This window comes from Orbicella faveolata, unplaced genomic scaffold (assembly GCF_042242905.1).
Source record: "Orbicella faveolata isolate gen_17 unplaced genomic scaffold, um_ofav_v1 contig_1, whole genome shotgun sequence".
Taxonomy (NCBI): Eukaryota; Metazoa; Cnidaria; class Anthozoa; order Scleractinia; family Merulinidae; genus Orbicella; species Orbicella faveolata.
In genome coordinates this window covers 316658-342213 of record NW_028301536.1, presented here as the reverse complement: position 1 = coordinate 342213, position 25556 = coordinate 316658, and the positions used below count along the sequence as shown (strand labels likewise).

Genomic DNA, 25556 nt, shown 5'->3' with positions numbered 1-25556 from the left:
TGGCCGCCTAAAAGGCCAATGCGAAGACTCCCGTTTGAAATTTAATTTTTCTCTTAATGTTTTCAAAATTCTCTCTGATTTTTGCTGTTAAATATAAAGACCTCTTAAGAGCCCATCACTAGGAGAGTGCAACTGCCCCATATTCCCGTCACGGCCTTTTCACAGACCGATATATTTTCAGTTTGAATTTACCGCGAGTTCAGACCCCCGGAGGAACCTCAGTGACCAATCACAAGCACGGACTTAATTTTTAACTGACGTCATCATTTCACCGGAAGATTAAAATGAAAAACTCGCATTTTTTCTTTCCGATGCGCGTTCACGTAGACCGGAACTGACCTATTTCGCGTGACATAGTATGGGAGTTGCACGCTCTAGGTGATGGACTCGTGGATCTCCGGAATATTTCAAAATCCCCAGCAACAGAACATACTGGAACTGAAGTAGGTCAAAGGAAAAGATCAAGACACAAGTACAATTATATTTTGTACATTTTTAACATTATTTATCGCACTAGTTTAGAAATAGCTCTAACAGGACAGCAAACGTGTTAATGATTGATCTTCACTGTATAACGTTAATTCACCTACCATACTGTTAACCTTTTATATCTTATATTATTAGCCCTCATGTATAATGACATTAGACAAGCAGATTTCATCACCAAACTCTCTAAGAATATGCAAGTTGTAAATTTTATCATGGAAAAATTCCCAAAGGAGCAAAGATGTGAAAACAGCACGAAGGTGCCAGAGGTTTGAGAAAATTTCGCATAAACGAGGCTTGGTGACGAAATTTGAGCATGTGACTAAATCATGCATCAGACCTATTCTGGTTAATCTTGTCGTCATTTGTCATCAGTAGCTAGTTTCGTTTTTGTATCGATATTGTAACTTTGTTTATATAACCTACAATCACAACAGACTTATAGTTACTAGCAGGTAACTCCTATACACTATCTTATATGCAATCCAGAGTTCAAGTAGCCTGTTTTACCAGTTTCCCACTGCACCCAAGCAGTATTCATGATGCCATACTAACCCGGGGCTCAATACACAACAAAAGGAGCTGACATTAACCTACTTGAAGGCTCTGATCGAAAATACGTTGTCGGTACGCATATTGTTTGAACGTCTAGCTGTGCAATATATAATTATTCTCGGGTATAAGGCCAATTAGATTAGAACGTAATATTCTGTGAAAAGGCTGGAGCGGGGGAAGCTTATACCGGAAGTCGGGGCCTGTGTTTCAAACCGGAATGTCTTTACGTTAACATTCATAGTGGGAGGGGTTTTCCGGGTTTTTTTCTTCCTCATTTGAGACATTTTTTGTACTCCACTGTGTGAGCTTGAATTACATTCGTGACTGATTTTATACCATTTTGATATCAGGCGAGTCTGGACAAGTCATGGATCGTATTTTGCGGGACGAGCGAAGATACTCATTACGAGTTCAAATAAGCTGCCGAGGTGTGCCAAAGAGGTACAACTGAGTATTCAGCCAAATTTGGTGAAAAATAATAATATCCTAATCAGGACAGTGACTTGACATCGCAGGAAAACGTTATGACGTAGACAAGGGTTCTGATTGGCTAACTGTGGTTTTGGGGTAATTTCTAAGTAGGTTGTTTCATTTGTCTATACTGCACTTGTATAACATACTTTCCCTTATTGATTAATATGATTGGCAGTTAAAAATATTCTCTAGTTATGCGTGAATAGGCCCTTTGCAGCTGGGGTCACGTGACCAGATTTTTCCTATAAAATTTCTATATTATGGGCTTTAACTTAAAGAATGCCAGAAATGGAAAGAGCGCATCGAAAATACCAAAATGGCCAAGTTTGAGGCCCGTGGAATTAAAGAGTAAGTTTATATGACTGTTTGAATTTTCAGAAAATTTAGAGGATTTGTATGGAAAATGTTGCTGGAGAGCAAGGCCTTGCTCTCCAACAACTTTTTCCATACAAATCTTCTTATTCTTTTAAAACTTTGGAGCGTCATAAAATCTCCTTCTTTAATGATGGCGGCCTCAAACTTGGCCATTTTGATATTTTCGATGCGCTCTTTCCATTTCTGGCATTCTTTAAGTTGTAGCCCATAATTTTATGAAAAATAGGTCACGTGATGGCTTAGCTGCAAAGGGCCTATTATGTTATCTGAAGTCACTTAGGTGGTAGTAAACAATGCCTCATATAATAGGTCCAATTTGTTTCACTTTGTAATTTTTAAACTCTCATGAGCGCTGCCAAAATGTAATGTAACGTCAGAATTGACCCAGTTGAGTTGAGTGGCTTGATGCTCTTAGGCTAATTGCATCAGTTTCATTCTGAATTGATGATAATGCCATGTCTACTAGCGATGGTCTCATCAAAGGTGTCAAATGAAAGCTCATAAGAACAAGAAATAGCTTACTAATTTTTCACGTCAATTCAATTCTCCCACAATCTTGATCTCCTTTGTCAAACAAGTACTTGACACTTTTCTCTTATCAGTCTTCCACTGTATCTCATTTTGTAACCAAGTGTCTCATTCTACTAAGAGTGGCCTTGATTGTACATCATTAACTCATTTGCATTTCTGTATTTCAGTTGAAAATGTATACAAGTCAAATACTACAGTCATTTTCAATGCCAGTGACAGGGCGGACCCTCATGTGAATCTTTGGTGTCGCGGAGATGTTTGATGAAAAATGTCCGATTTCAGCTTTCATAAACTCGTTTGTATTCTGCTCCGGATGAAAGATGATGACAAAGAGTTTTGGAGCGAAAATACACAAGAGCAGTCCATAAGCGGTGACCAGGGCTGTGGCGCATGCCACTATGGTGGTGTAAAACCCCTCTAAGGACGAATCCACTGGGTAAAATGACACCCAGGAGATGAGCAAAACATACATCGCCAGCCCGATGTATCTTGCTTCGTTGAAATTCTCGGGCAGTCGTCTTGCTTTGAAGGCGTAGATAGCTGATAATAAGGAGAGGAATATGAAGTATGAGAACATGACTGTTCTAAGAATTTTTCCCACAGTGGTTGTAAATGGCAAGCAGGTGTGGAACAGATGCGTCTGTGGGCGAATCTCGTGGTGCACGCAGGGAGGATCCAGCGCGAGCCATAATGCCGAGAGGATGACTTCAACAATATTCAGCAGAAGGACAACTAGAAATTGACGCCTTCGGTCCACGACGTATCTCTTGAACCAGTTGGGGATGATATCAGTTTGAAATGCTCGGACCAGACGGTTTGTCTTTAGAAACAGGATCGACACGCACGCCGTGTTAATGAAATACCTCCAGGGATACACAATGCAGCATAGAATTGTCGTGGGCTGGATCAAGTGGAGCAAAGTCAACACGAAACACAACGCGATTGTAAACAACAAGAGGAAGCTCAGTTCGCGATTGGAAGCCTTGACTATCGGAGTGTTTTGATTCTTGAAGAAAATAGCGAAAGTCACGCTTGTCCCAAATAAGCCGACTGCTGTTAGTACTATATATACCACAGCAGTAGTGTCTGTCCATTGAATGTTGATGACTGGTAGAGGCAGGCATGCAGTGCCATCTTTGTCAGACATATGCTGCTCAGGGCATTGAGAGCAGTTTGGCGAGCTGTACTGCGTGCTAATGCTACCGACTGGACATTTGATGCACTCCCAACAGCAAGACACAGTTACAGTCTGCTTAGTTCCGGGTGGACAGCTGTAGCTGCAGGTTGACACTGGGCATTCAGTGCCCAGTGAGCGATCGCTCCATTTGATCAGTTCACTGTCGATTGTAAGTTTATGGGTTGTCCCTCCGGTCCAAGTTCCCACCTTGACAGTTGCATAGTGTTGGCCCTGTCTTTGAAAGTTCACAATGTCGTAAGATGAACTGAGTGGATCGCCATGTTTGGTAAATTGTATCTTCCCTGTGACTCCATGAAATCTGACATTTCTGAGGTACAGCAGTGTGTCCTCGGGTTTGGTGATGGAATTTATGTCTGGACATTTTCCATCCTCTAACAGACCTCTAGGCTCTTTACATTTAATCATGGAATCGATTGCGTTCGCGAGAGCGAATGTAGCATCGGTTAGATAAGGAATGAAAGCATTATGTATTTTGGAAAAGGCGCGTTCGTCTACTTTTGCCCCGCCATTGCACGCGTCTCGTGATCTAGGATGCCATGAGCAATTAAGGTGTTCCTCCCAGAACTCTTCCCACCAAGGATTAGCGCTTGCTCTGGTGTCCTTGACTGTGATTCCTTTGAGATGTTCCTCAAATGGCTTGTCAATGAATAGATGTGGCCTTATTCCTAACGCTCCCTTGAGAATTGCAGAATTTTCTTCCAGAACTTCAGGACTTATAACGGCAATGGCTTCACTGATGAGGAATGTACGTCCTTTCAAACCTTGTGCAGTTGCTTCTCTCAGAAATCGTTTGGCGGGTTCGTAGTTGCTCCAGAGAACAACCACTTTAATATTTTCGGCCGCTTTTAGCTTTGTCACGATCGTTTTTATTTTTCCTTTGTAGCCGGAGCGCGTGAAATACTCCGAAAACGCGATGCAAAACGTTTTGCGGTCGTACGCTTCACGCTCCAGCGCTCGTAAACCGTAACGACCGTACGAATGATCGATGACCACGGCTGCAATGTAGGTCCATCGATAGTGCTCTATAATGTCCACCATGGCCTTCGCCTGCTCCCCATCTGGTGGTATCGTGCGGAAGAATGCATTAAAGTATGGTGAACTTAGTTCCTCGCTGGTAGCGAACGGGCTTATTGTTGGAATACCAGCCACTTGTAGCAGACTGGATACCAGAGTACTGCTGCTTGAGTCTTCCGTGCCAATCACTGCAGAGATGGGCGCTGTTAAATTCCGAACGAGTAATATAAAGTCCCGTTTCGACGTGCCACCATCTTTTTGCCTTTCAAAGAGCTCGTTAAGGTAATTGCTCTTCACTAAATCGTTGGCCGTTTTCATGGCCAGGACAGGTGTATCACAATAGTCTCTAATGTCAAATCCCAGTGTGACGTTTGGAAGCAGGTTGGGGTTGTTGTTAATTCGCTCGATAGCAAAAGTTATAGCTTCGATATAGCCCAGTCCAAAAGCGTAGAACTCACCACAGTTATCCTCCGAGTTCTTTACATGAAGTGGAAGTATAACACCCAGCGTCACATTTCCTGGTTTATAGAATCGTTTTGGGTTACTTGAAATTGATTCAAAGTGAAGGGATGACGACAACAGCAATAGATAAATTCGGAACATTTCTTTGTGCTTGCAGAGACCGCCTAAGTCACCAGGTACATCTAACTTCGGGCAGTGGAATTATTTCACCATATTAATCCTATACGAGGAATTAAAACATATAAACAGAATAGCAAACTAAGAGAACTTCCCTATTGAAATTTATTTGGTTTTCGTGGCGTAAAATACTTGTCTGTTAGGGAGCATTATGATTTGTCACTTCGGTGGTATCATTTATAAACTTTGCCAGAAAGACAACCGCAATAAATCAGATATCTTTTAAAAAAATGATGAATATACCTACCAGCGGGATTCTGCTCTACTTGGACAGTAAACCGAGTTCTAAGACGTACATTTTTTGCGGCATATTACAAAAGACTTGCTTTGAACGTTCCGTTGTCTTGAATTTCTGTTGAATGGATTAAGAGAAAATGACTGGAAACAAATTTGGTGTGATATAAATTCAGTTTGCTGTCGTGCAGGTGTTTAAGGTACTTGTATAAACAAAAGCCAAGCTGAAAAACAACTGTCACCGCTCATTAGCTAAAATTGAACGAAATGTTGACAGTGTTTCTTGAAGTTATTCTCAGGCAAAGATGAGCTTGATCTCTCACGCGGCGAAAGCTTTGCGATAGTACAGAAATGAGTAAAAGTTTAATTATAACCAACATGGGACACCTCAATAGATAGAGATCTCTTTTAAGATTGTTGCCTACATGCAGATGACACCTATAGGGAAAAATTACATTTTTAATTTTAAGACAAGTGGGAAGGTACACAAAACCTAGAGAACAATCGTCCTTTTAAGATTATTTTCTTGTTTAGTGTCTCCATGTTATATCCCGTGTCCTAAATGAGAGTACCTGGTGACTTTCTTCGTCATTTTATGTATTAAAAGCTCATCCTACCACCTTTAGGTTCGTAGAGGACAAAAATTAAACTCCGCGGGTGTTTTGTTATGTAAATGCATTCTTTGTTAGTCTACGAATTCTAAAGTGTTTACTTTATCTCAATTTTCCAAGATTCTACGAGTACAACTGAAAAACCTTCAATTCCATTTCTGACACAATTTCAACCAAATGGCATGGCAAAGTGACCGGCCACATAATATCTTATGCTAAATTTATCAGAGATATAGAATAGTAGAGAGGTTCTGAAGGGTTTTCTTAAAATCCTCTTCAGTCCTATTCTCTTTAACCTAAGTAAAAATTTTAAAGGGAAAACATCATGTATCTAGAACATGCAAATAAGAACTAGCTGAGAAGCCAATATACTCTTTGCTTAGTCCACTCTGATTAAAAAAAAGACCGTTGAAAAGGATTTAGAATTCAGCTTGGAGATTTCGTCTTGATGGACGTGAATTAAGTGAGGAAACTCAAAATGCCGAGTTTGAAATGGGAAATGTTGAATAGATCGCATTTCAAAAAGATTTCGTCAAGCACCTTTCGAGAGAAAGTATTGCTTTACCTTTTTTGACGGCCAAACAAAAACAAATCATAAAGGACGGGTTAAAGGATTTCTAAACATATAAAAGCTGCATTATTTCTTGGCGTAAGAATCTCATTGCGTAAACTGACAAGCTAGAATCGAGTTATTACCTTTTAGTAAGTCTTCCTCTTCCAGTTTTGTGGATCTCTGAACAATTTATTGATGTTTATAATTTTTTTTTAGCAAATCCCGGCTTCTCTTTGATAAATTTCTTTCTCTATTGGTGTCTTGCGACGGTTAATTCTCTCACGCATCGTCGATCGCGAGTACCGAGAGGAGGATCAAACTGAGTAAGAATGAACTAGATCGTTCGAAAGGTAGCGAAAACAATTTCGAGTCAAGATGACATGCTTCTCAAACTCATTAATAATTCATCAAGTTTAAGCAAAGATTTACATCGATCATAGCATACATTTTAAAGATTTTAATTCTCCATCTCCTACTTTGTTTTAGTCTTGATTTCGAGGATTTATCAAACACTTAGGACCACACACGTGTTTGATCAAATTTCCAAGCATCTCAAAGTTCATCAAAAGCACTCCGCTGCGCATCATATCTTCAATTCTCTTCTCGGTGTTTGGATGTGTGGTAAAATACGGTCTCTCGTGTTTAATATATAAGTTAAGAATTTTTAATCACTAAAAACAGAGTGGAATGTCTTTTCAACAGGTGTTGAATATAACATATTGCATATTTTATATAACATATAATAATAAATTTTGATACCGTAGAATTCCGAAACTAACGGCCCCCGTTACTTTCGGATTTAGCAGGCAAAAGGGGTTGCTACTTTCGGGGGCCGTTACTTTCGGAATTCTACGGTAGCCTGCAGTCCATGATATGTGATCAGACACTTATGGACATAATGAAGACGTTTTCTATATTCCATTTCTCTTTACATCACGTGGAGCATCCATGGTTAAAATGTTGACATATTCAAACAAGGAAGTGTAAGACATTGAAACATTCCTCCCGTTGTTTATCAATTGTAAATAAATTAATCTCCTTAATGAAATCTTCTTAATGAAAGTTTTCTCCACGAATTATTGAATGGGGTCGATATCTTGTTTCAATGACTGCACAGTATGTTGCCCAGCATCCGACAACTTCAGTTTCAATTTCCTTTATCCTATATTACTGTATTACGAGGTATCACTTTTATTCTTTAATACAGTGTATGATGCCGAAAAAGTGACATCTTTACCCTCGGGGCCGTCGTACAATTTCATTTTCTGCAAAGTTCCTAAGTTAGTTACCCGTAAAGTGAGCCCAGTCTTCGACCACGACAATATTAATGAAGCATCAGCGTACCTTTTCGCCAATTGATGTATTTAGCTCCTTTTCACTTGAAAAGGAATTTCGCCCCCGGTTCGGGAAAAAAAAACTGCTAGCTAGGAAATTGTGCGAAATGCTACCCATCGGAAACTGGACAACATGATGCTGAGAACGGAACAAACAATGAGGTTATCCAGCCTGGGTAACAAGCGTTCCCGTCATAACTACTTCACGACAGGAAAAGAAGGTAAATTCCGTGCTTGAGAATAATCATGCTCGTGGTGAGAATATTCTTTAGCGCCCCGCGATATTTTTGATATTGAAAATTTAAAACTTAAACCGTTTTGCTGAGACATTGAATAAAGCAAATATTGCCTTTGCAATCATTCTCAGTAAAATTTATCAAACTGATACAGTTTTCAGGTTTGCATGCACTATTCAACGGGAACAACGTAACAATTCGGTGGTAGAAAACACAGTTCTTCGATACCAAGGTAGAAACACTCATTTGTTGCTCTTCCTAGGAATAAACTTACGTTAGTTTAATCGATGATATTTTCACGACGAAAACAATCCATCTGGCTTAATATTACTATAATTTTCTCTTGAAACTCTGCTATATATTTGCAATGGAAATAAAACAAGCGTTGCTGTTAAGAGCTTTGGATTGGCATTTTTTAAGAGAATCGCAAATGCATATACAGAAAGAGTCGATTTTTTGCTGAGATCGAACATGAAAAAATCTTATTTTATCGTTATTACTTAAGTGAACAAAGGTTGTCCTAAATGAAAGAGTTTTTCTTTGGTATTCATATATTGCTTGGAAGTGGCACAACCTGGTAACATCAGGGCGCCTGAATCTTCGAATTGTCTTCCTCTACTCATTTTCAGGAAACAAAGATAAGAAATATTTTGAGGGTTTTTTGAGATTTTAAGAAATTGTTTTGTGATATTTAGCATTTTTTTTGGAGAATTTTCGGAAAGATATTTAACCGATTTTACGTGATACTTATGAAAAGGCCTAAGTTAGAGTCATTAGCCGTGTCCGCCAGAGTAGCAGCTAGAGAATGCTATTGCACAAATCACCAATCAGTTTGACTCAAATTTGATTCGAATGTTAATTACAATGAGCTAAAAGTTTGAACATTGCAGTAGGCCACAATGTTTCAATCCTTTCTGGCGACTGGGTCTCGAAACATTTCGATTAGTTCGCTGTGTGTTACTGACAAACGCAATAAATATACAGCAATAAACGGATTATCCCGAGAAAATCTTTAAAACGCTATTGATTTCTACTGAGTATATTGTATGCTAAACCCGACAAAAAGCGTGTTGAACATCACTGTTCGTTTGAGAACATCAGGTATTCATGATAAGTTGGTATAGTGAGAAAAGTGCTACAGAGCGTGTCTAAAAGAATAAGACGAGATGACCTAGCCTGGGCCGGTCGGAGAAACGAATTTTTACTTCGTTGAACTAGACTTTTCCTAGCAGCATTTACTCTTGTTGTAATGAAATTTGACAGTGATAACAATGGGTTGACAGGCCTACACAACTCCTATCCACGTGTAATAGCCCCTTTGAGAGTTTTGCTCGAACTAGTATATCTTTGAGGATCTGCCCCTTTTGTATTGTACGATAGGGGGATCTTTGAATATTTCGCTAAGCAATAATCCTGTTTTTAGGAGGACATTTCACCAGAGTAGAGCCGTCAGAGGTCATAAGTCTGCGTGGTTTCCGCTGTTATCCGCGTGTAATTTGTTGAGTTTGACACCTCTGTTTTTGGCCACGTGCTATTTTTTTTTTTTTTTTTTTTGGCTCATTTGATTGCAAGATATGTTTTAAGCTCTCTAAATATTAGCTCTGGAGGGACAAAGTTTGAAATATTCCGTGAGCATGTTGGTTACTTGCATTTTCTTTTATTACGCCGGGCCCGGCTGTTTGATTGACTGTTGCAAGTTATGCTGCTTGTTATAACGGGTGTCATATTTATCTTTGTCCGGCTTCGCCAGAGATAGCTGTAGCTTTCCTTGTTGAAAGCTATGAGTCTGTCTTAAAGAGACGTTCTTATGCTTCTTGCATCAATTTCATCGAGCTTTTTGTCCTTCCAGTTTGTTCGTTCTGGAACTGCAAAAGTAGGTGTTCACGCGCAAGTCTGTGGACCGTTTTGCGTGTTGCTTATGATATTGTGTGGTTTTGTTCAGGCAAAAGCTCTGAATTTAGGAGTTCTTCCTATGATTGTTCATCCAGCTCCACGTTGTGGTTGTCATTGCTTTTAGTTGCGATGTTGTCAGGTTTTCTGGAGACTGTTAATAGTCCCTCTTTTGTTAGGAGGCTCGTAGCCTTGTAGATCAGGCAAGACCGCGGTTTCGATCCTTCTGGATCTCATCAGTTGCCGATAACATGGAGTGGTAGAGACCAATGCTCGGTAACACTCTGCACCTGGCATATTTTTTTGGTATTATATACTCGTTCGGCGGATCGAGAATTCTTGATTGTGATTGGTAGTTTTTGTGTGGCCAAATGGTCTGGAAAAAGTGCAAACAGAACAACACTCCCAAAATACGAAAGGCCTGACGTGCTGTCTATTATCCCAAAATCTTTCTTCCCATTTCTCAGATGAAATGTTAAAATGCGTGCCCCGTCGTCGAATAGAATGTTGGTTTGGACGTTCCTATGAGCTTTCGATAATCTGCATGGTCTAAACAAGGTCAAAAAATAGGCATCGGTAGGATTTTATTGGGTACTTTTCGGAAATATCAGCACTTGAAGGATAAAGCCTATGAGAAAACAAGGCAGAACCGGGCAGGTGATACAGCTCAAATCACCGATTTCGTACAAACTTGGCACAAATGTTGCGTTTGGTGAGTGAATGATTATGGCAAATGTAGGTCAAAATATTTTATTGCCTCCAAGTTGGGGGTACTCGCCGCAAAAATAGCCATTTGACTCCTATTTATGCATATTTAACTAGCTGTCATTTGTCTAGTATTTCTACAACAAGAAAGGCCATGTGAAAATGACATGTACTGGATCACGCTCTACAAGTAGATCAGACTCAAAGCGCAAAGCACAAGGCCTTTCTTATACTACTTTTACTAATTCACTCACCAAACCCTACTTTTGTGCCAGGTTTGAGCAAACTCGATGATTTGAGCTGTATCATCACCAACTGCCTGGTTCTCTCACGGACACATTCTTAAGTTTGTCAAAACTAGCACTTATAATTTTAATGTATATCTTTGAATATTCAATCAGTACAAAGCGAAACTGGGTTAAAGTGAGCATAGACAGCAGATGATAGGGCTTCATCACTAATTAAGTTTACTTCCGTGTTATTTTTGCAGTGTAACTATTTACTAGTTATGCCGTTCTACTGGTTGGTTTGTTATTGATGTTGTTGCGGTGCTCAGGCTGTTTTGTTGCTTTTTATAGCAGGTATAGTTTATCTCCTTAGACGGTCAACTAGGAAGGATCGCAGATGATGTCCAACTTCTCTGTCAATAAACAGTCTGCTCTCCTTAACGCCACAGAAGTAACAAGTCAAGTCTACGTCTTCACACCATCAGGCTTCGCCACTAAACTCGCTCTTGTCTTAGTTTTTGCGTCTGTAGGAGCAATAGGATTTGTAGGCAACATTCTAATTTATTGCTTTATATCATTAAAGAAAAACGGCGTGTCGCATATCCAGTCCACGCCATTTGTACGAAATTTCAACTTTTACATTAAGAGCTTAGCTCTTTCAGATATACTTACTAATATAATTGCACTTCCTTTAGTTTGTATTCAGATTATGGTCGATGTGTTTCAGTATGGCTGGGCATGTAAAATTGTTCGATTTCTCGGCATACTGTTCCCTTCTATAACAATGAATAATTTAATGGTAATAAGCGTGGAGAGGTATTTAGCCACTCGTGCCGCGCCCCGCACGTTCAGAGTCTCTACTGTTCGCAAGCTAGTTTTTACTGCATGGTTTGCAGGTTTTGTTGTGGTTTCAGGACCAACTGCAACGTTCAATGGAATAAGATACGATCTTAACAATACACATTTTACAATAGTTTGTAAATATGATAACAGATATTTAACTTTCAGAATAATAACCGTATGTTATGCCTCAGTACAGCATCTTATACCTGGTATTATTTTAAGTTATATTAATATCTCCGTTGCGAAGACCTTATGGTCAAGACAAAAAAGAAGTATAGATATTCAGAAGAACAACGCCATCAGGGCCAACTTAATAGCTACTAAACTCCGTGGGACGTATCTTCTTATCGCTATGACGTTTGCTTTCATCATTCCATATTCCGCGTTACTTTATTATGCAACCTATGTAATGTTAGCTAAGCCTTCTCTTGATTTTAAAACAGATTTCATAACAAGGTGTCTTAGCGGTGGGCTGCTTTATTCAAACGGCGCCCTTAATTTTATCATATACGTGGTACAGATGAAGGATTTCCGCATCTTCTTAAAGAAGCCATTTTGTGGTAAAGGTGATACTATGAATCCTAACCCACCCGGGGATGGGATTCAACTGAGAGCGTTCGTTATCCTAAACAATCCTTGACTATATAAGAGCTATAAGACCCCTTGGAAACTTCCATAGCAAAGTGAAGGGGATTACTTTTACAATGTACCAGAACATCTCGTGTTAACCTTTAAAAGATTACAATCTCCTAACAAAACACTAAGTGGTACTTTCAAAGATTTTAAAAACAATAGAAATAATTGCTTGTGATCATTTTTCAACTTGAGTGAATGAATTTTTTCATCTGGTAGTCCCCCCTTTGGGACGCGCAAGCTCCTCGTCTCTTAATTGTAAAGTACCATAATATTCTAGTGGTCGCTAACACCAAACAAAACATAATCTCCCCAAATGTCACACGTGATCGAATGTATTACGACGTACATGGCTAATACAGGAAAATAAACTGGCGCAGATTTTAAAAAAATATTTGTACAAGAATTTGCCTTGAATTTGATACCATAAGCAAACAAAACAAAACAAACATACAGATAATGTTCGCACTCCAAGTTATGTCATTTGCGAGCCGTCCAAAATGCCTCCTACTGCAAGGCTTTTATTTTATGAAAAAGAACACGTTTTGCGTGACCAAAAAAAAAAAAGAGAAAAAAAGGAATTTCATATGAAAGCGAAAGCCAATGAGATCGTGAAACACGGATGAATACGAGCACGGGCTAGACTGCTGCCATCTAAAAAATGAAACAAATTTAAGGAACCATTGAACTCAGAAGACGCAAATAAAATTGTGAATGAGCAATGTTGAATTGTAGAAATTGAATATTGGAGTGTAAACATAAGAGATAATTTAAAGCAACATGTGGCAAACTAAGGTTTGAATTTTGGTGGGGATATAAGCTAGCCTACAAATTTGATAAAGTTTATATGACATGCAGCAATTCCCACTCTCCAGTGCAGCAAAGAAAACTGAAACAGTTAGTAAATCCCACAGAACTGTAGTGTTGGGGATTAAATTTCTACAGCACTAGCCATTCGGGTGAGTGACCCTCAAAATGAATTCGCTCAGTGTAATTTTCACTCACCCAGAACATAGTTGGTAGAGGGGACTCTAGAAGGGACTCTACCAACTATGCCTAGAAAGATCCCTCCCCTCCCCCCCAAAAAAGAATTTACCCAATGATTCACAAACCATACGTTTTTTTAGTATCTGGGACGCCCAGTGTGCCAATTCGATTCGTGTCGAGCTTTGTTGTTCTATTTATGTGATCGCGGACCAATTTTACTCTTTTATCCTCGTTTTCATCATAAACGTTTGACAATCTTTGAAAATATTTTCACATTTCCGTAGTTTTGACTGAAAATGGTTAAACGAACAGCTGGCACTGCTGAATTCGCATTTATCCCAGGAATCGAGACACTGGAGTAAACAAGTTGTCGGCACGATCTTAAGATATCATGCACTAATTATTGTCAGTTCAACTTCAGACCAACAGTATCACTTCATACACATGTACTGTGTTGTAAGTTATCACTGCGAGGAAGTCGCATTTCATTTTGTCTATTATATGAAACACTAAGTTGTGTATTATTCCCAAATTATTTGGGCATCGCGAAAGATAAAAAGGCGCTGGCAAGTTTACGTTTAGTTCCAAAATCGAAAAAAAGGAGTGTCATCAATATTTAAGCTTGAATAATTTCTCAAAAATGATCGTCCTCGGCAAACGGGTGAATGATCCAAGATTTATACTCGCCCGATGCTTTTAACACTCGCATAGGTGAGCGGCCGAGAGCTAACTTCCAACGCTGGACTGCATATCGCGCAGGGTGGAAGTAGATGAATCCTACAGCAACCTAAGCTTGCGTAGATGCAGTGCAATAATATCTGTGCATATGCAGATGACAGATTGAAGCTGTTTGTAAACGTACTTACGCTATCTGATCCGTTAAGCTGGATATATCTTTGATGTAAGGCGGGCACAGTATTGGCTGAGCTTGGTTTGCAGGGTATTGTTAAGACTTCACAAAGAAATGTTGGTTTGTTGGTCCGGGGCGGACGAGCGACTTCAGCGTAGCTGAAACTGAGAGGCTTGTTCTCTCGTCGAGCGCTTGAAGCAAAAGAGGCCTCTGCCAGCGCTTCCCTTGTTTAAATACGAGTGAATTAAAAGTCCTGGATTACCGGAAAACCCCTCGGCCGGGAACTGGGATTAGTCTGAGGGAATCAAGCAGCATAAATTTATTTATCGAGGTGATAAATTTTCTATATACAGTGGGCAAGAAAAAGAACATTCACCATTTATTTAGGATTATATGATTGAACTTTTCTTGTATCATTAATACAGGCAACTTACTTTACTGAGTCCAGGTGATCTGTTTCATGCGACTCTGTTGGACTCTGTCCATAAAATGAGTGTTTCCATTTTATTCTGATTTATTTATTCTATATTGCTCCTGATTCTAGTAACGTCGGCTGAGGCAGTTTCAGACGTATATTTATAGCCTCGATACAGAGTCTCTAAAATTCTCACATCGCTCAATACGGGTTTTGTTTTTATTCTGAGCGGGAACTATTTTCTGGTATATCGACCTTATCTTCTGTAGCTTGCACTACTGATATTAAAATACAGCGCTTATTAATTTTACCAAGTTTACCTAAACGGTCACTTTTTTCTTTTTGATTTGAGAATAAAAACCATGTAATTAATACTCACTTTTCGGAAACTAGTTCTCCTACGAACCTGGAATTATGGCAGTTCCTGGCTCTTTGAGCAAAGTCTTTACAAATCAGCCTTTGAACTTGCAGAATGTGATAACTGGAGAAGAACAAAATATTCGTTCGAAAACGAGCCTTTTTCATTTATAATAAACTGTTCCTCACGCCTATCGTTGGGCTTTATGTAAAAACAAACATTTTGCTAGTTTTTCGTTTTTATTTACATTACCTTCATTGTTTTAATTGTCTCGTAGATGACGTTTATGTCAGAGATCAGCTGCATAAGCAATTTTAATGCCATTAACATCAAGAAGGATATCGCTCTGGTTTCCTTCATTCAGTGTAAATACTTGTCGAGAAAAATTTCATTTTGCTCTTGTCTGTAAAAAAAATAATAAAAACGTTTCGTTTGCAACGTTTCTCAGTCCTTCGGTTTTCGTTTTTAAACGTTTTAAATTTAATTAGAAGTGACAGAAAAATAGAAACGCTCTAGTTTTTATTTGATAAAATTAAAGGAGTTTTAGTTAATTTGGTGCAAGATTTAAAACCGAACAAGTTAGGCGGGAGGGAAGATTTTTAACACAAAAATTAGCGATATAAATAAACGACATTTCGATATCTTGGGATGTCATTGTCAAGTAAATGTGTAGGTTAGTTCTTACACTATAAATAGATCTACAGTTATGCCCATAAAGTGGCAAAATACGTTAAGTGACAAGAAAACTATTTACAATGCAAGAACTAACCTACATATTTGCTTCACAATGACACCCGAGGATGTCGAAACGTCCTTTAATTATTAAGATTTAAAACCGTTTGGTTTAAATGGCATTAGCTCGTTGAGAACTTAGTTCATGAAACCCAGATTTTCACGATTACAAAATGTAATTACATTTCTTTTATCCTACGAGTAACAATTCCCATACCAGAGGAAAAAGGTTTGTGAGTACATTTTCATGACTGCTTTTTTTGTTTTTACCTTCATTCAGGTCTTCCTCATTAAACGTTTCCTTTCTCGTCTCCACCTTCTCGCGTAAAAGTTAGTCGATCGATTTAGTCCGTTAAAAAATAAAAACGATAAAAAATATATCTTCACCGAGATGGCTATTTCCGGAGTCACTATCAAGTTGTTCAGAGACGTTTTTATGGGGCTTGATTAGGATGTCAGAGTCACTTGAAGATATATATATATATATGGAGGGTTTGAAGCTTGGGAACAACCCAAAAATAAATTAAAAAAAAAAAAACAAAAGAGAAAATGGCTTGGTTGGCAAATGACGCAACAAACGGAGCATCAAGGGAGGTGAACCTCCTCCTGTAAATGAGGTTAAACTACGCCTTAAACGCGGCAAGGAACGCAAAATCTTGGAAAATGAGAAATCTTTTCGTGCACGTCTCAAGGATCCCGAGACCAAAAACGCAAGTGTGGCTCATCGTTAAACGTGCAAGGTTGCGCGAGCAAAAAAAAATGAGATGGGCGAGAATCTCCAACCCTCGCACTGTCCTTTTCGAGAAATTTTCAAGTTTTTCACGCGTAGAGATCTAAAGAAGGACCAAAACTGGCATTTTTCAAAAAGCTTTAAGCGCATTAGAGGATTCTTTGAAAGAGAAAAACAGCCAAAAATTTAAAAAGAAGCGAGTGAAAGAACTTCCTCCCGTAAATCAGATTAAACGACGCCTTAAACGCCGCTAGGACTGCAAAATCTCAGAAAAAAAGAAATCTGTCGCAACCATCACAAGGACCCCAAGATCGAAAACGCTAGTGTGGCACACTGCTAAACGCGCGAGGAATGCGCGAGAAAAAAAATGACATGGGCAAGAATCTTTAACCCACGCACTGTCCAACTTGATAGAATTCTACGCATGGAACAAACGTGTGGAGATTTCACGGAGGGCCAAATTGGCATCTCTCAAAAACTAATAAACATACTTTAGGATTCCGTAACCCAAAACGCGACTGTGGCTTATTGCTAAAAGCCCAAAGATACACAAGAAGAAGAAAAAATGACAAGGGCAAAACTGAGACATCTTTTCGTGCACGTCTCAAGGAACCCGAGACCAAAAGCGCAAGTGTGGCAGATCGTTAAACGCGCACGTGCGAGAAAAAAGAAAAATAACATGAGCGCGAATTTCCAACCTAAGCACTGTCCAATGCGTTAGAATTCCACGTGTGAAACACGCGTGTGGAGATTTAACGGTGGGCCAAAACTGTCATCTTTCAAAAATCCATTAAACATAGTTTAGGACTGCGGGACCGAAAACGCGACTGTGTAAAATGCCTACAGGTGCAAAGATGCGCGAAAAGAGGGAAATATGACATAACGGAGAACATTTAAAAAACGCACTGTAGACAATAAAATCTCCACGCTTGTAATTAACGGGTCGAGATTCGAAGGAGGGCCAGAATTGGCACATTTCAATAAAGCTTAAAGCCCAGTAGCAGGATCCTGGGAAGAGAAAATTTAAAAAATAGGGCGAGAAAAAGAAATTCCGGCTGTAAATAAGAAAATGGGAAATCCTTTTGTACACGTCTTCAGGATTCCGAAGCCGCGAAGCATGCGAGGCCGCGAAGGAGAGAATGCCACGCGTGAAACACAGGTGTAGAGATTTGACGGAGGGCCAAAACTGGCATATTTCAAAGCCATTTCAAAGACCGAAAACGGAAATGTAGCACATTACTGAACGAAAAAGCGCCAAAAGAAAAAAAAATGCAACGGCTAGAATCTCCAACACACGGACTGTGCAATTCGTTAGAATTCTACTAGTGTAACACACGAGTGGTGATTTGACCAAGGACCATCACTGGCATCTTTCAAATATCCATTAGACATAGTTTAGGATTACTAGACCGAAATGGCGAGTGTGGCACATCGTAAAACCCACGAAGACGCACGAAAATAAAGAAAAATTACTTGTAGTAGAATCTTTAATCAACGTATTGTTTTATTTGATAGAATGCTACCCGAGGAAAGGAAGTGTAAAGATTTGAATAAGGGCCAAAAGTGGCACCTTTGAAAAACCCAATAAGCATTGTTTAGGATTCCAAAGGCGTAAACTCGAGTGTGGCTTATCGCTAAACCCGCGAAGACGCACGAAAAGAAAGAATAACGATTCGTAGGAAAATCTCCAATCAACGCACTGTCTAATTCGAAATGATTCCAACCAAAAAACGGACGTTTAAAAATTTGAATGAGGCCCATAACTACCATGTTTAAAAGTCCTATTAAGAATAGTTTAGGATTCCGAGACCGAAACCGCGACTGCGACACATTACTAAGCGCGCAAAGACGGGCAAGAAGAAAAGAATGACGAGGGCAAGAATCTCCACATAACGCAATGTCGAATTTATTAGAATTCTACGGGTAAAACACAGTTTTGGAGACTTAATGGAAAATCAAAACTAGTATCTTTCAAAGGCTCATTAAGCTAGATTGGGATACTTAAACCTCCAATATCGCCATTAAGGTACATCGCTAAACACGTAAAAGTGCGTAAAAAGAAATAAAAATGACATTGGCGAGACTCTCCAACACAAAGACCTTCCAAGTCGATAAAATACCACGCGTGAAAGAAGGATGTGGAGATTTGATAACGGGCCAAAACTGACATCTTTTTTTACCCATTAACCACAGCTTAGGATGGCAAGATCCAAAACGCAAGTGTGGCACATCCTTAAAGACGCGAAGACGCACCAAGAGAAAGAAAAATGTAATTTACTAGACTCTCTAACCCGCTTACTGACCAATTTGCTAGAATTCTACCTAAGAAACACATGTGTAGTAATGACATCTTTCAAAAGCCAGTAAGTATAGTTTAGAATTCCAAGACCGAAAACGCGAGTGTGGCACATCGGTAAGCGCTCGAAAAAGCGCCAAAAGAAAGAAGAATATCATTGGCTAGAATCTCTAACCCGCTTACTGACCGATTCGTTAGAACTCTACTTAGAAAACACATGTGTAGTTATATGAGCTAGGGCCAAAAATGGCATCTTTCCAAACCCAGTAAGCATAGTTTAGGATTCAAAGATCGAAAACGCGAGTGTGGCACATCGGTAAGCGCTCGAAAAAGCGCCAAAAGAAAGAAAAAGGTCATTGGCTAGAATCTCTAACCCGCTTACTGACCAATTCGTTAGAATTCTACTTACGAAACACATGTGTAGTAATTTGACCGAGGGCCAAAAATGGCATCTTTAAAAACCCAGTAAGCATAGTTTAGGATTCCAAGACCGAAAACGCGAGTGTCGCACATCGGCAAGCGGGCGAAAAAGCGCGAGAGGAAAGAAAAATGTCATTGGCTAGAATCTCTAACGCGCCTACTGACCAATTCGTTAGAATTCTACTTAAAAAAACACATGTGTAGTAATTTGACCGAGGGCTAAAAATGGCATCTTTAAAAACCCAGTAAGCATAGTTTAGGATTCCAAGACCAAAAACGCGAGTGTGGCACATCGGTAAAAGCTCGAAAAAGCGCCAAAAGAAAGAAAAATGTTATTGGCTGGAATCTCTAACCCGTCTACTGACCAATTCGTTAGAATTCTAGTTAGGAAACACATGTGTAGTAATTTGACCGAGGGCCAAAAATGGCATCTTTCAAAACCCAGTAAGCATAGTTTAGGATTCCAAGACCGAAAATGCGAGTGTGGCACATCGGTAAGCGCTCGTAAAAGCGCCAAAGGAAAGATAAATGTCATTGGCTAGAATCTCTAACCCGCTTACTGACGAATTCGTTAGAATTCTAGTTAAGAAACACATGTGTAGTAATTTGACCGAGGGGAAAATCAAAGGAGACCTATGGCCAAACTCGTGGATTAGGTAATCTAGAAATGAAACATATTGGTGAACTTGCAATTACTGGTGTATTATTAAATGCTGTTAAAACAAGCCGGGTTTGTACCATGCAAGGTCGCACTTAACTCACAAAGTGTAGGCTTTTTTCGTTGGCTTTTTTTGGCACACATATCACAAAGATATACGTCCAGAATAGCTAGGGTGACAAAATTGCAGCAAAACATGGAGTGGTAAAGACTAAGGGTTCTTGGGTCACAGAGGACACTCCTGCCCAACAAATCATAGTGTACTCTCCCCCGCTCCCCCCCTTCCCTCACACCAAGATCTTGATGTTGATCTGCCGGCTGGAAAAATTTGCATGTATTCAAGTCGTACGAGGTCACAAACGTTTTTCATTGCATTTCATTCAAGGTTGTATAGATAAGGTTTCTTATGAGACAGCACTTCTTTTCCAATATGGGAGCGCTTGTCTTTATATATATATTGCACTTAAAATACATCAAAATAAGTAGACTCTTTTGCAAGCATTTTCAGTGTTGATCCGACAAATCTGTCGACCATAAATATGTGTTCCAACAATAATAATAACAGCTTCATTGAAGTGTCAATGTATTTAGTATTGACTAATAATTGGGGACAAGCTCACAGGGGGTTTCTTTCCCTTTGTTATCTTTTCAATCAGGAAGCAAAAGTGTAAACAAAAGACAGGGTAAAAATCATTTAAGCTTATCAGAGTATTTGGGAGTTTCTTTCCAAGTTTTTGTACATTTCACATCCCACTTAGAGTTCAGATCAATGTACTAAAATAAACAAGACAAGTATAGAGAACACAACTTTAGTCTAAACTAAACTCGATGCCAGTCGAACATGGACAACTCAACATGAAAAACTTAAGAGTTTAAACTGCAAAGCGGTGAACGAAGGTCTTGCTTGATTGAACGTTGGATCTCACAGCAGATTCAATCAGCCAAACTTGAAAAGAAAAACGATAATACGTCACTACTGCAAGGTTGACACGACGTCGTAGAGTTAAAACAATATTTCGGCTGGCCTCAGCTTTAGATGTTACTAAATTATAAAAATGAAATTACAATATTATACAATGGTGCCGATGTTTGTCTTGTATTCAATAGCTGTTTCGTTCATTAAAAGTTGTTTCGTTTCGCTCATATAAGCTCATTAAGGTCGAGGAATAAGACACATTCTCATCAAAGCTTACCACATTAGCTTTTCAGGTCACTTTCCAGCAAACAAATGCACATCTCCTGGTCATTTTGAACGCCTGGACGACTCAAACGCTCCTGAATTCAGCCGTCAAGTTGGCCATAGTACTAATTCGAACATTCGAAGTCGACTCCACTTCAATTTAGCGAAACACCTAATATTAATGGTCGTGTAAAAGCTACAAAATCATCAATATTCGGGCTGGCACGATGCACGCATTGAGTAGTAGGCTCGCACTGACTGCACGGTTACTATGCCAATATGGCGTCGGGCTTGGTTACTATTCCAGTGTGGCGTCGGGCGCGGTTACTATTCCAACATGGCGTCGGACTCGGGCGCTCTCGTTCGGGCCGACTAATTACGAGCAGTGTCTACACCTGAGTGAGTGAGTGAGTGAGTGAGTGAGTGACACATTTGCATATCGGAGTCCCCGCAACAAACACGTTTCTACGCTTCGCGTATCCACGAGTTTAAAAAGGCATCTTTTAAAACCCAGTAAGCATAGTTTAGGATTGCAAAACCGAAAACGCGAGTGTGGCACATCGGTAAGCGGTCGAAAAAGCGCGAAAGGAAAGAAAAATGTCATTGGCTAGAATGTGTAACCCGCTTGCTGACCAATTCGTTAGAATTCTATTTACGAAACACATGTGTAATAATTTGACCGAGGGCCAAAAATGGCATCTTTCAAAACCCAGTAAGCATAGTTTAGGATTCCAAGACCGAAAACGCAAGTGTGGCACATCGGTAAGCGCTCGAAAAAGCGCCAAAAGAAAGAAAAAGGTCATTGGCTAGAATCTCTAACCCGCTTACTGACCAATTCCTTAGAATTCTAGTTAGCAAACTAATGTGTAGTAATTTGACCGAGGGCCAAAAATGGCATCTTTCAAAACCCAGTAAGCATAGTTTAGGATTCCTAGACCGAAAACGCGAGTGTGGGACATCGGTAGGCGCTCGAAAAAGCGCCAAAAGAAAGAAAAATGTCATTTGGTTAGAGTCTCTAACCCGCTTACTGACCAATTCGTTAGAATTCTACTTATTCCGAGACCAAAAACGCGAGTGTGGCACATCGGTAAACGCGCGAGGATGCGCGAGAGAAAGGAAAAATGATATGAGTGAGATTCAATTATTGAATTCGGCTTTCGTATGATGTGAAGAATTATCAGAAGATCACATCGATATGCACAATTTTTCACATCATACTTAGCTTTAGTTAACTAATTGTTAAATATACCTATTATTAGTATCGTTCTTTATGGCAAAATATTGATTTGTGCACTGGGTGCCTAGATATATACTGTATATAATATATCTAATTATTGAGTCGCAATTGTAATTATCGATTAATCTGGCTGTGCCTGTGCTGGTACTCGCCGCATCTTACGATATAATACCAGCCTTTGGTGCTTAAAACACCACTCCGCACTATCCTGAACAGAAGGTACTGCCATATTAATTAACTGCTAATTGCTCTACTTGTCTTTAGCTTACGATGGGGCATATCCAGTTGTGTATAACACACTATATATACGACAAAGTACCAGCTTCAGTACCTTTATAATAGCATTCGTATGGCACGTATTTTTTCCTGTTTCAAATACTGCGTCCTCGAAAACGGACTCTGCATCACCCTCATTTGAACACGTGGCAACGATAATTTTCCATCCCTAAAAAGGCAAGATGCTTTATAGTTCAGTGGAAGAGCAGAAAGTGGTTTCAAAATCAATGCCTGTGAACTTTAAAAGCATGACCAACAGTATTGGTGTTTATGTTGAACGCCGCCCGGTTAACTCAATTGGTTAAGCGGCGGTCTGCCGAGCAGGAGGTCGTGGGTTCACATCCCGGCCGAACCAACACTATTATGGTCTTAAAATAACTGAGAAGAATGTGCTACCTTTGTTGTGACATCTACAAATGGTTAGACATCCCAGTCTTCTAGGATAAGGACAAAAAACCGTAGGGCCCATCTCAAAGCTCTTTCACTGTTCTAAACCTTGCGCTAAATAGAAGAACCCACACTGCTGTTCGTAAAGAGTAGGGGGCGTAGACCCTGGTGGTGTGGCACAACTTTTCATGGGCTGGTTGGGTAATGATGGGGTTGATATCTATGGGGACGTTAGTCCTGTTTCATCCTGTCACCGTGTTGAGTCACCGTAGCGAATTCAATAAAGAGGTAACGACCGCTGCTGAAAGTATAAACAAAACCACAACAATAATAATTGTTTATATATTAAAAGAAGTACGTTTTTCCCATAGGTCAATGTGTTAGAGCTTCTATGGACGAGAAATATCGCCTTGGCCTATGAGTCGCCCTTGCATATTATAGTTTAAGATATTAAAGACCGACTTTGTCTTTCGTTAAAGGAGTTGCTGCCTTGTTTCGTGTCAAAGGTAGTGCAAAGTTATTGTTGAATATGTCTTACAGCTGTCAAAGGTGTTATACGCCTAAAGTGAAAAGCATTAGACTGCCACCCTTGGCTTTCGGCCCGTGGGTTGGCTTGCGCTTTTTACTTGTACAACAAATGCCCCAAAACACGCAAAAACCTTCCCATCTTAAGTACCCGAGAGTTCAAGTACCCGAGAGCTCGTATAGTGTAGTAGCTGTAAGTATTGAATTAGGTACTTACCATATATAACAGGCGCCGGTTCTATGAGGCGAACCTGATAAAAAAGTAATCATAATCATAACCATCATCATCATCATCATAATCATTTTTTAATAATATATAATATCCCTGTTACACCTGAAGAGTACTAAAAACGCAACCTTGTGATCGTTCTGCTCCTAAAATTTAGCTCCTTGCCTGTGCACTAATGACACGTATCATTACGTTTCCACATAGAAATCTTGCAAATCTCACAATTGACTGTATAAATATTTCATAATACGCTGAACTTGCTAATGAAATTTGAAACATTTGGAAGACTCCAGGGCTTCTACAAAACGTTTTATCTCAATAACACGACTAAAGCGGTGTCTTTCCCAGCGGATAAAATGTTTCTGCTGTATACAGATCGACGTCCCTATTCATTCCGACTTGATCGTAACGCCACTGGTTTCTGGGCAATTTGTTCCGGGTATTTACAACTGGCAAAGGAGATCTGAGATAAACTGTTTGTCATTAAAGAATCAGCGCTCAATATCATCCATGCAGATTGACTTTTCCCACCATTTTAAAAGAAATGCTTTTGCAAAACGTTGCCTTTTCAGACAGGCTCATGCCCCTAGTGGCTGATGCACGTTGCTCTGGGTGGCCACTGTTTTCTTTTTCCTGGTAAAAGGTTTTCGAGGTCATCAACTCTTCTCATTGGCCTATATGGGTCATCTTTTATCAGCCACTTGATCCAGGCGATGACAGATGGATGGTTAAGAGAAGAATGTGCGAGGGAGGGGAAGATGGGTAAGATGAAAAGCTTTGGAAAATAAATTATTTCTATAGGCAATCGCTTCTTATAATTTTCTTCTTATAATTTTCTCTCCTTTCTTCTTCTTATAATTTTCACATCAATTCCTCAAGTTTCGTGCCCGGCGAGAAACCAAGAAAGATTAGAAAGCAAAATTCGCCTGACGAGGAAGACATGACTCAGAACAAATTGATATATAAGCAGAAGAGCCGTGTTTGATGATTTCTTTTAGTTTTTAAAACAGAAAATACGCATAACACAGGTCTCACAAGTAGATTGAGCTAAAACCCTAAGAGTAGCCACGCGTATCGTACAAGTTGTTGACATATTACGTGCGCCATGGTCTGATTACTCCCACAAAATTTTAGACGTATAATTTTCGATGTCTTTAGTCCTAAAAGGCTTGTCGCCAGTGAAGATAATATAGTGATAAAAGAATCAGTTTGTTTAAAAATTGGTCTGTTCCCACCTTCACATTAAAAACTTTAAAGCAACCGTCATTTTCAGTCCGCGGCAGAAAGTTCCTCTGAATTATTCCTGCTTCTTAACAAGGCTACCGCATTTTGATTGGGGTTGCAAATCGTTAACGCATGCTCGAGACTGGCTGTATCTAAGGATGTTTACACGGCCCTTTAAAACATCCCCACGAAATTTGATATTTTTTTTTCAGAAAATTGTTTTAAATAATAAATTAATTCAAGGCTAATGGCCAGTCGCAAAACCTTATCAATGTCCATATTTTTTTCTCAATTCGAGAGCAATGTCATTCCTAGTTAGTTTGCAAGCGATATTGCTAGCCATATATACCTTGTCTATTGTTACCCTGAACTGATATTTCAGGCTGACGACGATGCATATTATATATACTTACAAGCTGAGACACAAGTTATTCGCAGTGTCAATATGTTTTTATTACCACAGTGTTTAATGAGAGTCGCAAACTTTACAGACCAATTTTGGCATTCTAGACAC

At 39.5% G+C, this 25556-nt stretch overlaps 2 protein-coding genes across 2 annotated transcripts; one reads left to right on the top strand and one right to left on the bottom strand.

Moving 5' to 3' along the window:
• Positions 1-464: 464 nt before the first annotated feature.
• Positions 465-5922, bottom strand: LOC110053770 (extracellular calcium-sensing receptor-like). The gene is made up of 2 exons (XM_089283205.1): positions 5520-5922; positions 465-5315 (listed from the first exon to the last, which is right to left on the bottom strand). The coding sequence occupies exon 2, from the start codon at positions 5234-5236 to the stop codon at positions 2606-2608; it is 2631 nt and encodes an 876-aa protein (XP_089139331.1). The 5' UTR covers positions 5237-5315; positions 5520-5922; the 3' UTR covers positions 465-2605.
• Positions 5923-11437: 5515 nt separating this feature from the next.
• On the top strand, positions 11438-12740 carry LOC149117632 (adenosine receptor A3-like). The gene has a single exon (XM_089282006.1). The coding sequence runs from the start codon at positions 11460-11462 to the stop codon at positions 12543-12545; it is 1086 nt and encodes a 361-aa protein (XP_089138132.1). The 5' UTR covers positions 11438-11459; the 3' UTR covers positions 12546-12740.
• The last annotated feature ends 12816 nt before the right edge of the window (positions 12741-25556 follow it).

What these genes read in the sequence shown, in the direction of transcription:
- LOC110053770 (XM_089283205.1), bottom strand. Translation starts at nt 5,236, where the DNA reads ATGTTCCGAATTTATCTATTGCTGTTGTCGTCATCCCTTCACTTTGAA.
- LOC149117632 (XM_089282006.1), top strand. Translation starts at nt 11,460, where the DNA reads ATGATGTCCAACTTCTCTGTCAATAAACAGTCTGCTCTCCTTAACGCC.